We start from the raw sequence: 17,291 nt of genomic DNA on the forward strand, positions 1-17,291 counted from the left end.
CAGAACAAATAGCAGAGGAGAACAAACAAATAATCATATCCAAACCTTCCCCAAATAATGTAAATTGATCACAAGCTCTTGAAGAGATCAAATTTAAGATGACAAGAAAGATGGAAGAGATTTGGCAAGAGAAGTGGGAAATAGCTCAAAAGGAAATTAACAGGTTAGAAGACAGAAACTCCCAATTGGAGAAAGATGCCCCCAAATCAAACGAAATGGTAAGCAAACTGGAAATCAAAATCAGCTAAGAAAATAACAGCTTAAAAGGCAGAATTTCACAATTGAAAAGTGAGGCAAATAAATTGAAGGCCAAAAACAACCAGATTGAGAAGGAAAACCAGTCTCTAAAGGCTAGAATTGAGCAATTAGAAGCTAATGATCGCTTGAGACAACAAGAACAAATAAAGCAAAGCCAAAAGACTGATAAAATAGAAGGAAACATGAAATATCTCAATGAGAAATTCACAGATCAAGAAAACAGGTTTAGAAGAGACAATTTGAGAATCACTGGTCACCCTGAAAAAGCAGAAATTAATAAAAATTTGGACTCCATACTAAAAGAAATTATTCAGCAAAACTGCCCTGAAGTTCTACAACAAGAAGGCAATATAGACGTTGAAAGGATCCATAGACCACCCTCTACACTAGACCCTGAAAAGAAACCCCCCAGGAATATAATAGCCAAATTCAAGAGCTTCCAAGTAAAAGAAAAAATTTTACAAGAAGTCAGAAAGAGACAATTCAGGTATCAAGGAGCACCAATCAGGATCACATAGGACCTGGCAGCCTCCATGCTAAAAGACCTCAAGGCTAGGAATATGATATTCAGAAAGGCAAGAGAACTGGGTCTACAATCAAGGATCACCTACCCATCAAAACTGACTATATACTTCCAGGGGAAAGTATGGGCATTCAACAAGATAGAAGATTTCCAAGTATTTCCACAGAAAAGACCAGGACTAAATGAAAAGTTCAATATCCAACCACAAAAATCAAGAGAAACATGAAAAGGCAAATAAGAAACAGAGGAGAAATAAAGAAAACTCTTAGTTTTTAAATTTGCCTTTTTAAGGGCTTCAATAAGATCTAATTATTTCCATTCCTATGTGAAGAAATGTTATGCGTAATTCTCTGTAGTGAACTCTAATCACTATTATAGTAATTAGAAGAATTATTCATAGGGAGAGGTTGGAATACTAAATGTTCTAAGATGATATGGGGGGTGGGAAAGAGGGGGATGAATAGTAGAGGACACCAAGAGAAACCTGAATGAATAAGAAAAATAGGATATTCTATTACATACAAAGAGGGCATGGGAAGGGGAGGGGATGAATACTATTATAAGAAGGAGAGGAAGAGAGCATTAAGAGGTAATAGTTAAACCTTACTCTCAGTGGAATTAACCCTGAGAGGGAAGAGTAGCTATATCCATTGGGCTACAGAACTCTATCTAACCCTACTGAGAAAGTCAGAAGGGATAAACCAAGGGGAGCAGGAAAGTGGGGAGGTCAAAAAAGGGAGGGGAGAAGAAGGGGAAGGGAATTCATTAGGCCTTAAAAATAAAAAAAAGGGGAATAATAAGGGAGGGGGTAGAAAGGGAAGTAAATCAAGGGAGGGGACAAGGGTTACTGGTTTAAAGCAAACCACTGGTTTAAAAGGAAATAGTGTAAGAAGAAGGAGTAGAACTAGGATATATCTCAATGAGAAATTCACAGATCAAGAAAACAGGTTTAGAAGAGACAATTTGAGAATCACTGGTCACCCTGAAAAAGCACACAGAGACCAATACACTGTGATGAAATAGAGTGTAATGGACTTCTGTACTAGCAGCAATGCAATGACCCAGGACAATTCTGAGGGATTTATGGAAAAGAATGCTACCCACATTCAGAGGAAGAACTGCAGGAGTGGAAAAACAGAAGAAAAGCAACTGCTGGAACACATGGGTTGAGACTGACATGATTGGGGACGTCGACTCAAAACTACCACACCAATGCAACTATTGACAATTTGGAAATAGGTCTTGATCAATGACACATGTTAAAACCAGTGGAAATGCGCTAAGGTGGGGGTTGGTCGGGGGGTGAAGGGAAAAGTAAGAGCATGAATCATGTAACCATGTTAACTTTTCTAAAAACTAAAAATTATTAAATGAAAAAAAACCTAAAAAACAATGCATACTATTATTGAATAAAGGGGTGACCTGGTCAGACTTATACTTCAGGAAGATCAATTTGACAGCTAAGTGGAGAATGGATTGTAATGGGGAGAGACATGAGATAGGGAGACCAAATATTAAGCTACCACTATCAGGGTGATGAATATCTAGATGAGGGTGATGGAGTTAGAGGAAAGAAGGAACATATACAAGAGATGTGATTAAGATAGCTTTGAGGGGATTTGGCAAATGACTGGTTGTGTATGGTGAGTAACAAGTTAAGGATGATACCTTGGTTGTAAGCTTGGTTAATAGGAGTGGAGATGCCCTTCATAAAAATACAGAAGTTAGGAAGGAGGGAGATTGGAAGGAAAGATAATGAGTTCAGTTTTAGACATGTTGAGTTTAAGAGATCTATGAGAAATATGGTTTGTGATGTCCAGTAGGCAATTGGAGATGTGATCTGGAGGTCAGGAGAGAGGTTAGCACTATACAAGAAAATCTGAGAATCCTCAGAATAGAGAAAATAATTGAAATCATGGGTGCTGATATCAGTAAAATGTTAGAGAAAAAGAAGAGGGCCTAGGACAGAGCTTTGGAAGTCCACTAGTGGTAGGTGGGTATGATTTGGATGAAGATTCAGCAAATGAGACTCATAAGAAGTGTTCTAACTAGTAGGAGGAGAACCAGGATAGAATATTGTCATGACAAAGAGAAAAGAGAGTATAAAGAAGAAGAGAGTGATTGACATCGTCAAAGGCTGTTAAGAAGGATGGGTAAGGAGAAAAGGCTATATAAAGATTTGGAAATTTAGAGTAAGCAGCTTTACTTGAATGATGAGGTTGGAAACCAAACTATTAGTACATTTTCAAAGAATATATACTGATGGGCTCCTTCAATGGGTTGCCTATCCAATGGCACATCAATATGTATTTTTAATTGCATTGGTTCTTCTTAAGTCAATGGCCAGATCATTCTCTTTTGGGTATCTGGGAAACTCACCACAAGGAATCTTCCTTCCATTTGGACAGTGTGTAGAACATGTTCCACAAGAAGGGCTTATGTATTTGGTAAATAGGCTTGTGAAAAGGAGTTATATGTAATCTATGGTTGTTAATCTATCAAGGATCACAGATCTAAAGCTGGAAGAAACCTTAGAAGTTATGAAGTCCAGTTTCCCAATTTTATATATGAAGAAACTGAGGCATGGGAAGGTTAGTAACTTGTTCCAGGTGCACAGATAGAAATTTCAGAACTAGGATTTGATCTGACTTCAGAGCCAATACCCTTTCTACTGAACCACACAGTCTCCAATGTGACCAGAATATGTTAACGGTATACATTTTATTGGGGATGATTCCTTAAAGGCTTCTATTTTGCTCTCATAGGGCAAATGTTTTTGTTTTGGGTTGTTTTTTTTTAAACAAACCTACAAACTATATATGCACAGAGATCTTGTATTTATTTTCTATACCTCCACCTCCACATTTTCTAATGAAAACTGTATGTGAAAATCTGCCTACTTTCTTTTTATATTTTTATCAAGAATAGCCTTTATGCATGTGTAGAACATTCTCATAAATATTTTATGGAGATGAGAAAGCAGGCATATGGGTCAGTAAATGCTTATGTCTACTCAATCACTTTTGTGTATGTGTATAATAATACCATCTGTGAGCTTTATCACTTTTTTAGAGTTCTTCCTTCCTTATCTTTATCTTTTCTTTTAATTTGGCATTGCTTTTGACATTTTTTTTTCTAATTAGCTGACAATATGATTACTCCAAACAGCTGATTTACATTCTGTCTGAAATCAGTTATATCCTTTTCATTTAGATATGGTGAATTTAATTTTCTGAGTGATTTTGAAGGTTGCTGGACATGGTGTATAGTATTTTGTTAAAATTTTTTTATTCCGAACTTAACATGTACCAATTAAAAATAATCATTTCCCTACACACAGCAGATAAAAAAGAGTATTGTACATGAAACAGCAGATCTCTATTATGTACAGTTTTCTTTTCTTTTTTTAAGTAAATTTAACTTAGCTTTTAAAGCTGTCCTGTTTGTCTGTGCTTCTTACTGTCTCTTCCATCTATTTTTTTCTCTACATTAAAAAAAAATGTCTCAATAATGCATCTCAGTATCTTTTCTTTTTCTTTTTTGTACTCTCCCTACATCTTCTTATTCTCTCAACCACCACTTCCACTAGGAAAGAAAAAGAAAAATAAAGCATTTCTAACACAAACACACAGTCAAGCAAAACAAATTTTAACACTGGCTAGGCTGGAAAATATGTCTCTAGGACTCTTTCTACATCTCAAGTCTGTTACCTCTTTGTCAAGATACAGGTAGCATGCTTCATAATCAGTTCTCTAGAACTATAGTTAGTTATTGCATTGATCAGTCTTCTATCTCTGCCTCTCCTTGGTCCCTTCTCCTTACCTTCTATCTTAGAATTGAAACAAGTATCAGTTCCAAGGCAGAAGAGTGGTAAGGGCTAGGCAACTGGGGTTAATGACTTGCTTGGGATCACACAGTGAGGAAGTGTCTGAGGTGAAATTTAAATCCAGGTGCTTCTGTCTCCAGGCCTGGTAGTCTATTCACTAAGTCACCTAGTTGCCCCCAAAGATGTTTTTCTTACTAATGTTGTTAATACGGTTCTCCTGATTCTGGCTCACTTCATTTTGAATCAGTTCATAAAGATCTTCCCAGGTATCTTTGAAACTGCTAGTCTTGTAATTTTTTATGGCCCAATAATATACCATTATATTCATAGGCAGATAGGAAGCATGGAGAAGAGTGGTCTTACGTTCAAATTTACCTTCAAACACTAGTTGTGTGACCCTGGACAAGTCTATCTGCCTCAATTTCCTCATCTGTAAAATAGAGATAATAGAACGAGGCAGCATATGGTACAGTGGATAAAGCGCTAGGCCTGAAGCCAGGAAGACACATTTTTGTGAGTCTTTTGTGATTTATTCCAAGTTACTTATTCTCCCTGTCCCTCAGAGTCTTTATTTGTAAAGGGAAGTTGAACTAAATAACTTATATGCCACTTTCAGCTCTAAATCTATGACTTTAATTAAGACTTCCCTATTAATCCAATGCGTATTTCATTAAACCCCCTTTTCCTTCCTTAGAAGGAAATAATCACCATAGAGGGATTGAGAGCTCAGCCTCTTTAAAACAAACATTTATTAAGCCCCTAACACATGGGGAAGCTAGGTGGTACAGTGGATAGAGTGCTTGATCTGGAATCAGAAAGTCCTGAGTTCAAATCTGGATTTCAATACTAGGTGTGTGATCTTGGACAAATCACTTAATTCTATTTGCCTCAGTTTCTTCATCTGTAAAGTGAGCAAATGGCAAACCACTCCAGTATCTTTACCAAGAAAACTCAAATGGGATCACAAAGAGATGGACACAAGTGAAAAATGATTCAACAACAGCAGCTACGTCCCAGTTGCTGTGAAGATAAAATAATATTTGTAAAATGTTTTATAAACCTTGAAGTGTTTATGTGTTAGTAATAAACAAAATCATAATTTGTTTAGTCATTTCCCATTAGATGGGCACTGCTTGAGTTTTTAATTATATTATCACTACTGAAAGAAAAGAAAAGGAAAAAAAAAGCAATTTTTTTCACATATGAGTCTTTCCCTCTTTCTTTGATATTTTGGGATATTTAGGCCAAGTAGTGGGTCAAAATAAGTGGGTCAAAAGGCACGCCCACGTTAGTGATTTAGAGTGCGTATTTCCAAACTGCTTTTCAGAATGAAAACCATAAAACACAGATTTATCAACAGTGTATTAGTATGCTTTTTTTTTCTACTGGCCCAACAAAAATTGCCATTTTCCATTTTATCACCTTTACTATCTGATAGGTGTAAGGTAGAACCTTGAATTTCTTTAATTTTAATTTTTCTAATATTAATGATTTGGTGCTTTCCCCGTATGTTTTTCAATAATTGCTTAGAGTTCTTTCTTTGAAAATTGTTTATATCTTTTGATAATTTATCAGTTGGGTTGTTCTCAAATTTGAATCAGTTCCTTAATGGGAGGCCTTCATCAAAGAAACTTACTGCAAATAGTTTTTCCTCAATTGCTTGTTTCCCTTCTCATTTTAACTGTATAGATTTAGTTTGTACAAAAACAATTTAATTTTATATAGCCAAAATTATCTTTTATTTCCTATGATGCTCTATCCTTGCTTGGCCATGAATTGTTCCTTTATTCTTATATCCAAAAGGTAATCTCTTCCTTGCTCCTACTTGAAGTTGCTATGAAGTCAAAATCATGAGCTGACTTGGAGTTTATCTTGGCATATGGAGTGAGATGTTAGTCAATGCCCAATTTCTACCAAACTGCTTTCCAGCTTTACCAGAAGGGCTTACCATTTGACGGACACTAAGGGCCATTGTGTATTTTTATCATCCTGGTTATCCATATTTTGCTGAATATGAAAATTTTTCATTTTATACTAATTCTCTGAAAATTGTTAGTATTTCTATAATTTATGGTTACTATTAAAACCAGATCATTCAATTAAATTGAATTGCCTCCTAATACATGTAGGGGTTTCTATCTTTGTTAATGGCAAGAATACATAAAACATGAGTGAAATCTTATCTCTTTGAAAATATTTGAAGAAAAAACTTGGAATGAAAATTGTTTATTTTCCCCATAGCAAATTACAAATTTTACTGATGATTTGACTTGCTTCTTTAAATTGGAGGAAGACATTGTCAAAACATTATTTTTATGGTTTAAAACCTGAATCAGATCTGAATTTTTTGAAAAAAATTGATTCGGTTCAGATATATCCCCCAAATATTAATAGTTTGTAATTAAATCCCATGTTACATTGTTTCAGATAGTTTATGTCTGTTTATGTCTCTGGGCCTCAGGAACTTTTCCACCTTTTGATTGAAGAAGAATAAGTCAGACCAGTCAGAAAAGAGTAGCTAGCCAGGAGCAAAGGAGATACAACCCAGCTTCTCCAGAGATAGAGCATGAAAAGCAAAATATCTCCTTTCATCTCTTTCTTCTACCCCTTTCACTTCTAATCTCTCATCATTTCTCCTAATAAAGTTTTTGTTTAAATTATTTTCTATGGTTCCATATAGCCCCTGTTTTAGAATGGGCATTCTTATCAATCCAGTGGAATGTAAGTTCCATAATGGCAAGAATTCTTTTGGATTATCATTGTATCCTTAGCATCTAGTATAGTATCTGCATACAGCAGGAAAAAAATAAGAAGATTTAATCTGGATAAATGTAAAATCTGCCATCAGGGCTAAGGAAATTGGCTCCTTAGGGGTAAGGCAGGGAAGGAAGGCAGTTCATATGAAAAAGGCTATAGAGGACTCTGAATGAATTAGCAGTGTGATATGGCAGCCCACATTAGAGGAACAGGCAGGACAGTTTGGTTGGACTACAGTATGTGTGCAGATGAATAATATGTAATATTCTGGAAAGGGAAGCTTGAAGCCAGATTGAAAAGGGCTTTAAATGCTTAACGAAAGGGTTTCTTTTCTGGAGATTCTAGCAGGGCAGTAACATGTTGAGAGCTATGCCCAAAGAATTTAATTTTGGGAGCTATGTGGAGAATTCAAAAGAAAAGGAAGAGACTGGGGGAGGTGAGGGGTGGAGGTTGGCAGAGGCAAGCAAAAGGCCAAATAATTAGTCCAGTTGAGAAACAATGCAATGGGAGATATAGGTAAGGAAAGGCAATCAGAATAGTGAATAGTCATGAATCTATACCATATGAAGATCAGCTAAAGAAACTGGTCATATTTATCCCAGAGAAGAAGAAAGTAAGCAAACAAGATTGCTCTCTTCAAATACTTGATGTCTCCATGGGGAGGATAAGGAGAGAAGGGTAGAAGTTTCAGAAAAGCCAACTGAGAGTTGATGTAAGGAAAGCATTTTTTAAAGATTTTCCACACTGGAAATTTCAAATAAAATTTGCAAAACAATAGTGTTTTACACTGGTAATTCTTTTTTTGGGGTTGGAACTGAGCCAGGTGGCTTTGGAGATATCTTCCAACTCTGAAGTTCTATGATTTTGTAAATATTCATTTGGCAAGTTTATTCATTTGAATTTAATTGTTAATACCACTGGCTATTCAATAACACAAGTTGACAGCTATTCAATTCCCAGAGGTCCTTCTCTATATTATAAGGAAATATCATCCAAAATTGTGAAGTAACAAAAGGCATAAATTATACAAAAATGACCCCATCCCTTGTGCTCACTACTCCCTTTCCTGATTATTAATGTCAAATGAGACAAAAAACAGGGAAATATGCTTGCTAAAGGCGTTTGTCATGGAGACTATCTGGCATAGATAGCACAAGTAGCACTCTGCTTATGAAGCTCATTTAGGATGTCCTAAATGAATAAAATTATTCAAAAGAGTAGAGCTTGACTACCCACACATGAAATACAAAGTACATGAAGAATCTCTGTTGTTCAGACTATGACAGGCAGGTGGATAGAAAACCTAGAGAGGTCCAGAAAACCTCCGGTGAAGAACTATGCTTGGGAAGTGGCACAAAGACTATGATCAGAGCTCCCCTTGTACTTTTGTCATGTTAAGAGATCCGGAGGAAGGCTCCCAGATCGTTGGGAAGGTCCCCAAAGCAGAACTGGTGTAAGGAAGAAACAACCAAGGCTTTTACAGGCTAGGATGGAATCTACAGCACATAAATATAAAGTTTTGAAGTATCAAAATATATACCATGGAAACACTTAGCAGCATCAAATGAATCAAATATAAATGATTTCAGGTGATACTTTTTCCAGATTCCTCATAGTTTCCCCTCTGCAGTGGCTAAAGTGCTAGCAATTGGCACACTGCCAAATTTCTACAGACATAATAAAACTATCCCAGGGTGATTATATATAAAGTAATTATGCTGATTTTTATATGCCTCAAGATATAACAAGACTTAATGTTTTAGAGTCAAACTTTTAGAGTCATAACTTAAAAATGATGTATTTATATTGATACTACGATACAATGAAAAAACAATGACAGGAGTCCTTCCCCACGCCATACCCAACAATCATAGCATGTGAATAATATAGGACAAAAGTTTTTTCATGTCATGACTCACCTACCTAACTAAAGAAAAAACAGGCTGATAGAAGAATGAACAAGGCTCACCAAAAGTAAATACAATAAAATCTCATTATTTTAGGGCTGTAATGGATCAAAAAAGGTGATGAGTGGGAAGGGCATTTCTTCCTTAAACCATTAATAATTATACCAGATAATTGGTATTGGTTCCAAGGCACAAGAGCAGTAAAGGCTAGGCAACTGAGGTTAAATAACTTGCCCAGGGTCACACAGCTAGGAAGTGTCTGAGGCTAGATTTTAACCTAGGACCTCCTGTTTCCAGGCCTTTATCCCTTGAGCCACCTTGCTGACCCTGGGCAAAGCACTTTTGAAGTTAGAATTCTCTAGCATTTTTTAATATCAAAAAAGGATCCAGAAGTGGTGTTTACTGAATCAATATTGGTTTAATGAGATTTTACTGTATTTTAAGTTCTGCCTGATGACTGGTAAATTATGGCATCTAATTTTTGTCAGCACACTGTCATATGCAAATAAACAGTTCATAAACATTTTCCAAAGAAAGGATAACAATGAGATTAAGAAAAAGTTGATATTTGGACAAATCCTTATGAACTTTCTCCCCTTTGTGGGTCGTCTCCTTCTTAATCAAGGAAAATTAACAGTGGTTACATTTGTCTGTCAATGAGGCATTATAAGCATGTTAACAGGAAGACACTGTGGCTTTTACCTGATACAAAGCCAGATAAATATTACTTCTTGCTAACTAGGTTGGTGTTTCTCCAAGAACCTATGCTTGTCTGAAACAAATAGAATGATGTATGGTTTTCCCAAGTATTTGTTTCTCTTTCAGAAAAAGCTGATTAGCACTAGGGAAAACACATATTCTACCTAAAAATATGAAGCCTTTGTTATAAATTATATGGAGACTAATGAGCCATTCCAGCATGAAAATCTATGATCTCATTAATAAAAGGTGCCTACAGTACAATGTCAAATCATATAAAAATGAAAAGAAGATGACTAACCTAATAATTACCTACTTGAGAACTATTGGGTTAAAAAAATTATTCAAAAAATTTAGTACCTGATGCCGTCGTTGCCGCCTCACATGTACAAACTGGGATAACATAAGCTGACGGTCAAGCAATTCCATTCTTTGCTGTCTCTGAATGTCTACTGTTGCTCCCATTCCAATTCTGATTTCATTGGTTGGTTCCGAAGAAGAGAAGATGGGTTCAAGTGTCCAAGAAAACAACTTTGCCATCCAGCGAGGTATGCAAAGAACCTGATGAACTTTTAACACGCTATTGGTATAACACATACCAGCAATCTAAAAAAAAAAATCCCAACAAAATTTTTAAAATGCAATAAAATTTACAATAACACACAAATACAGAATCTTCTAATTTGCCTAACTATCAAATATACACCACACTGAAAATAACATTTTTACAACCATTGCAGAAGATTGAACTGGAGATTGAACAGTGACACAGTTTCTTTAAAACTAAAGATATTTTATCTTTATCCAGTTGTAAGATTTAAAAAAAATTCAAACATCATTATGAATATTATGGGTATTTCTTTTCCTAAGATTTAAAGGGGTTAACAAGAAGACATTTAAAAATATAAACCATTATATATAAACTGCTACTACTACGTTAGCTAACTTATAAATGCCTTTGAAAAAAGTGATTATTCCCCTAATCCTCTCTCCCCTGGTTATTATATTACATAATAGACACTTAATTAATGTTTGGCAAAGGTATTAATGAATTTTTAACAAACTCTACCAAATGGGTGAATATTTATTATTAGCAATAATAGCAGATTACATTTACATAGTATTTTAAAGTTTGCAAAGATGATTTCATTCATTATCTCACTTGATTTTCACTATAAGCCTGAGGTAGATGCTATTATTATTCCTTTTTTTACAAATGAGGAAACTGAGGTACATAGCAAGCTTTCTAGACTTTTGGTCCAATACTCTCTTCATTTGGCTGTGCTGTCTCTTAGTATATGCTAAGGAGTATAAGCCAATGAACAGAAAATTAATTCAGTAAAGTTGATCCTTATAAGAGAAGGTTGGTGATAGAAAAAGGGAATTCCCACTCTTCATTTTAAGTACTTGGTGGAAAAAATATTTTAAAAATTCTTTATTAAAAAAAACCCTATCAAAATAAAAAAAATCTTACTGTCCCAAGCATGTTCACATTTTATTATTAGTCCTTAATCTCCTTGATAGGAGGCCAACCACAAACAATATTGTTAGAGAATAATTTTGGTTCCTAGCAATCTGAGTGGGGCACACAACAAATATCACTGTTATAAAAACCACTGCTATATATTGGAGATTGTACAGTGACAGAAAAGCTACACAGTTTCATTAAAACTAAAGATATTTTATCTTTGCCCAGGTGTAAGATTAAAAAAAAAAAAAACTAAACATCATTATGATGCACTTTGAATTTTCTCTATTTAATTTCCATACCACTGCAAAGTGATAATAACAAATCAGTTGACACCTCCCCCAAAGTTTTAAATAATAAGAATTTAGCTGATACTTATGCAGAACTTTAAAGTAAATGAAATGGTTAATAGATATTATCTCACCTGATCTCCCCCAATTACTTTTTTTTAATTTACTTTTTATTTTTAAAATTTTTTCCATGGTTCCATGATTCTTGTTTTTACTTTCCCCTTCACCCCCCCCCAATATCCAACACACATTTCCACTGGTTTTAACATGTGTGATCAATCAAAACTTATTTACATATTATTGATAGTTGCATTGGTGTGGTCGTTTCGAGTCTACATCCCCAACCATGCCCGCATCAACCCATGTGTTCAAGCAGTTGTTTTTCTTCTGTTTCCACTCCTATAGTTCTTCCTCTGAATGTGGGTAGCGTTCTTTTCCATAAGTCCCTCAGAATTGTCCTGGGTCATTGCATTGCTGCTAGTACAGAAGTCCATTACATTCAATTTTACCACTGTGTATCAGTCTCTGTGTACAATGTTCTTCTGGCTCTGCTCCTTTCACTCTGCATCAATTCCTGGCCCAATTACTTTTTAAGTAGATACTACAGATAGAATAATCCCACCTGCCCTGATGTTGTATCCTCTGGATCTCCAAAGATCATGTCCTGGGGAACTTGATCTAATTGGTTTTAGAGTTCACACATTGGGCCCTGGCTCTTTATGAGTAAATGAGTGAGTGCAAACTCATGTGGCAGTTCCCATTATGATTCATATCCTATTCAGCTGTCTACACTGGTCATCTTCTTACCATTTATCCAGTTGTCCAAGATCATATTCCTCCCACCTACCCCACAACATAAGGGTCACTCCCCTCTTTATACTGTCTTTCTCCCTTTAGAATGAAGGTGTCTTCAGGACAGGGACTGTTTTACTTTTGTATTTTTATAGCACTTACTTACCAAAGGGCTTGGCATATCATACATGTTTGATAAATTATTTTCATTCATTCCTTTCCTCATCTCTTCCCTAGAGCCAAGACTATTTGTTATAAATTATATAATTTGGTTTTATTTTTATTTATATTATTGTAGTCACTGAATATGTTGTTTTCCTGGTTATGCTTACTCACTCTGCAGAAAAGTCCTCCCACTTTCTTTGACTTTCTCTTATTTGTTGTTTCTTAGGCAATAGTAATATTCCATGGTATTCATAGATACTACAATTTGTCTAGCCCAGTGATGGGCAAACTTTTTAAAGAGGGGGCCAAAGGAAAGAAAATGCTCATCTGTAAGTCTGTTTCTAAGGCAACTCTTGTGAAGTTTCATTGTATTGTATCCTACTCATTGCATTCCTCGGATTAGGAATAATGTTGCACAACCAGATAGAACATTTCAGGGGGCCCCATCTGGGCCACAGGCCATAGTTTGCCCATCACTGGTCTAGCCATTTCCTAACTGATATCCCTCACTTTTTTTTGCTACCATAAAAAGTATTTTAGTGAATATGGAACCTTTATTTCTGCCTCTCTGGTGGTACATAACTAGCAGTGGATCTGGGTCAAAGTGTATGAATAAGCTAGTGGTTTTTCTTCTTTTTTTTTAAAAACTTTACCTTCTATCTTAGAATCAATACAAGTATTTCTTCCAATGTAGAAGAGTGTTAAGGTCTAGGCAGTTGGGGCTGACTTGCCCAGGGTCAGAAGGCTAAGAAGTGTCTGAGGTCACATTTGAAACCAGGACCTCCCATCTCCAAGCATGGCTCTCAATCCACCTTGCTGCCCCACTAGTGGCTTTTCTTGCAAGACCATAAATTCCCTCTCCTCACCCAGAATCTATCTATCAAGTCACAACTCTACTAACTATGAATTAATGTATTGTAGTACTCTTTCCAAAATTGCATCATTTGCTATCATTGTCAGTTTGGCACTACCTTCCACAAGAAGCTTTTCCTAAACCCTTCAATAGCCAGCTCACCTATAACTCCCTTTCCAACTACCTTGTATTTAACTATTTTGTATTTATCCTGTATATATTTGTAAACGTTCTTCTTGTCTCACTGTTTAAAATATAAGCTCATTCTGAGTAAAGATGTTTTCACTCACTATTTTGTATTTTTTGCACCTAGTACAGTGCCTGACACAGAGCAGGTCCTTTGTAAATATCTGCTGATTGACAAATTTGGAAGATGTGAAGCAAAACCTCAAAGTTGTTTTAATTGGAATCTCTCTTATTCACCTGGAACAATCCTTTTATATAGTTATTGATAATTTGTACTTTTTATTCTGAAAATTATTTGTTCATAGGCTTTGACCACCTAAATATTAAAAAATGGCTCTTGGAATTTCCAGGGATCTTGCAATTACATGCTATCTAGTATGTAGAAAGACATATTGCTAGTGTTTATGACACTAGTTACAAACAGACCCCCATTTCATATTATGGCTTTCCTTTGTCCACTTTGACAAAGCTTTACATTTTTTAATGTTAATTACATTAATCAGCTGGAATGAGGTATAAAAGGGCAGACAGGAGAGCAGGGGAAATTAAAATTAAAGCCATAAATTAGTTGAAAGAAGTGGGAAAAGATTAAACTTAAGAGGTACATCATTGCTAATTTTATTTTAAAGACTGACATGTAGAAGAAAGATTAGATTTAGTCCCAAAGGAAAAAAATAGGAACTAAAGGCTAGTTGTTAAAAGGAGAAACACAATGGCTCAATATAAAGAAGAGCATCTTAAGAACTAAGGTTCTTAAGCATGTCCTTTGATTCAGTAATACCACTATTGGGTTTGTGTCCCAGAGAAAGTAAAAAAATGGGACTATTTGTTCTGTTTGTACAAAAGTGTTTATTAGCTACAGTGGCAAAAAAATTTTGGAAAATAAGGGGATGTTCTTTGATTGGGGAATGGCTGGACAAACTGTGGAATGTGATTGTGATGGAATACTATTGTGCTGTAAGGAATGATGAACAAGACAATCTCAGAAAGAGTTGGAAAGATCTCCATGAACAGATGGGGAATGAAATAAGCAGAAATAGGAGAACATTCTACACGGTAACTGAAACACTGTGAGACTATCAAATGTAATAGACTTCTCTACTAGCAGCAATGCAATGATCCAAGACAATTCTGAGAGATTTATAAGAAAGAATACTATCCATATTTAGAGAAAGAACTGTGAGAGTAGAAATCCAGCAGAAAACATATGAATTATCACTTATTTATATGGGTATAGGATTTGGGATTTTGGTTTTAAAATATTATTATATTACAAAAATGATTAATATGGAAATAGGATTTGAGTGATAATATAAGTATAACCCAGTGAAATTGCTTGTCAACTTCAGGAGGGGGGAGGAAAGAGATGAGGGAGACAACAAGAATCATCTAACTATGGAAAAAAATTTTAAAAATTAAAATAAAGAAAAGAACTAAAGTTCTCGAAAACTGAAAGGGGTTACTAAGTCTCCCATAACCACTTATCTTGAAATAGCAGATAGATGACTGTGTACCGTGAATACTGAAATTTGGGGTGATGCTTCATTTAGAAGGGGTTGGACTAAATCAGTAGTTGATGGTTTTTAGATATTCAAAGTGCTCAGGTTATAGTTTTTCCAGATCAAAGTATTTTTCTTACTATGCCCATGCCATTATTCATATAAGATTTTAACTTAGCTATATTTTTTTCACTTCCTGCTCTGACAAAAAAATACTTCTACAGTTTAGTAACACAATTTTAGTTGTTTTAAAGCACAATTATGCTCAGTATATCTGTGCTTACAATTAAACAGGATAACTAAAATGTCTCCAAACAAAAACTCAAAACAAAAGACATATTGTGATGACTAGGAGTGGAAAATACAGATCAAGTCACAATAAAGAAATTTGGGTCACAGAATAAGTATTCTTATTCTTAAAGGCCCCATTTTTCACGGACCACAAAAGACAAAAATTACTCAGTATGACACTAAAGTCTGAATGTCATTATGAAAAGTCACCTGAAAATTCAACATTATTACTAAAAAGGGAGGCAGAAGAGATATAAGGTAAATATGCTTTCTTTTTCTCTGTGTGCTCTATTCAACATCCTACCCTAAAAATACTTTATTGGTTTTGGATATTTCTGGCTTTTTACTATAAAGTTCAGTTAAATAAAAAAGGAAGATAGGGAAGGAAGAAGGAAAGGAGGAAAAAGAAGACGAGGAAAAGAAGAAAAGATTATTTTGTTTCAAAGTTGCATGATGTGTGAAAAGAGGCAAATTACAGGGTAACAACCAGAAAATGTACAATGGTACCTTCATGCTTGTTACCAAAATTTTATTAGGGAAATGGTAAAGTAATTCTCCTATCCTAGGTTCTGATTTGAATAACATCTGAAAGATTTTACAGTATTATTTTAGTCTACACTTAAAAATTAATTAAAAATATTTGCCAGAGTCATGAATTTCTAAGTCACATAAATGAGAAATTGAGAAAAGCCCTTAGGGTATTATACTATTCTTGAACAGAAAGCCCAATGTTAGAACCTTAAATTGATAGTTCATCCCTTCAATTTTTAAAATTACTCATTTGCCTTAGTGTAGCATCCTGTGTCAGTGGTCTGATAATTTTCTGTCTTCTGAGTTTTCTGGCTTCTAGTATGAGGCAATCAGTTTTACTCAAGAATTTTATTAGTCGGATGTGCTACAGACTCCACCCCAAAGCTCTAGGGAAGAGAGGCAAGAGAAAGAAAATAAGGAAGATGGTCAATGTTGGCCTAACTACTTAGAATAAGGCCATTAGATAGGGTCTTTAGGAGTTGAACTTTTAAAAAGTCTAAAAAAAAATTTGAACTTTAAAAAGGTTTCTTGTCGATAATAACACAATTAAAAGTTTGTTGTTGTTTTTTAGGTAAACCCGTCTTAGAATCATAACTATGTATTGGTTGTAAAGCAAAAGAGTGGTAAGGGCTAGGCAATGGGGGTTAAATGACTTGCCCAGAGTCACACAGATGGGAAGTGTTTGAGGTCAGATTTGAACCTAGGACCTCCCATCTCTGGGCCTGGCTCTCAATCCACTGAGCCACCCAGCTGCCCCCAAATTAAAAGTTCTGAAGGGAAAAAAAAGCTTTCTTCTAACCTAAGGCATCTCACAATGGTTCCTGCATGATTAGAGTTTCTGGGTACTGCTGCCCTTATCATTCCCATTCCTACTTCTTGCCCTTATTGCAAGGAGGTTTACAGTATCATGATAAACAAAATAAACTGATGACAAATGCTAAATTAAAATTATGTACAACCTTTATGAAACAACTAAATCTATGTTTAGCTGTATATAATAATAAATAACTGGAGAAAAAACTGAAGTGATCAACCTGTACTTTGCCACATCTGACTATAGGCACATTTGTTTCAAAATCTGTTCATATTCCTGCATCAGACAGAAACATTGAATCATTAGTAATTTTTCCTATGATTATATCAGAGTATAGGTATTCTAAAAATAATTATTAATGCTCAGAAATGTGAAATGCAAGTATTTCTTCTTTTCTTTATTCTGCCTTTGCTTCAAACCTATTTAAAGATT

At 35.1% G+C, this 17,291-nt stretch overlaps 1 protein-coding gene across 1 annotated transcript in view; it reads right to left on the reverse strand.

The window, feature by feature from the left end:
- The window catches only part of UBAC2 (UBA domain containing 2), a 284,290-nt gene that overhangs the window by 56,454 nt on the left and 210,545 nt on the right, over nucleotides 1-17,291 (reverse strand). Inside the window, exon 7 of the mRNA XM_044670551.1 lies at nucleotides 10,331-10,576. Coding sequence (XP_044526486.1) covers nucleotides 10,331-10,576 — 246 coding nt within the window. The remainder of the gene's footprint in view (nucleotides 1-10,330; nucleotides 10,577-17,291) is intronic.

This window comes from Gracilinanus agilis, chromosome 3 (assembly GCF_016433145.1).
Source record: "Gracilinanus agilis isolate LMUSP501 chromosome 3, AgileGrace, whole genome shotgun sequence".
In the NCBI taxonomy this organism is placed as follows: domain Eukaryota; kingdom Metazoa; phylum Chordata; class Mammalia; order Didelphimorphia; family Didelphidae; genus Gracilinanus; species Gracilinanus agilis.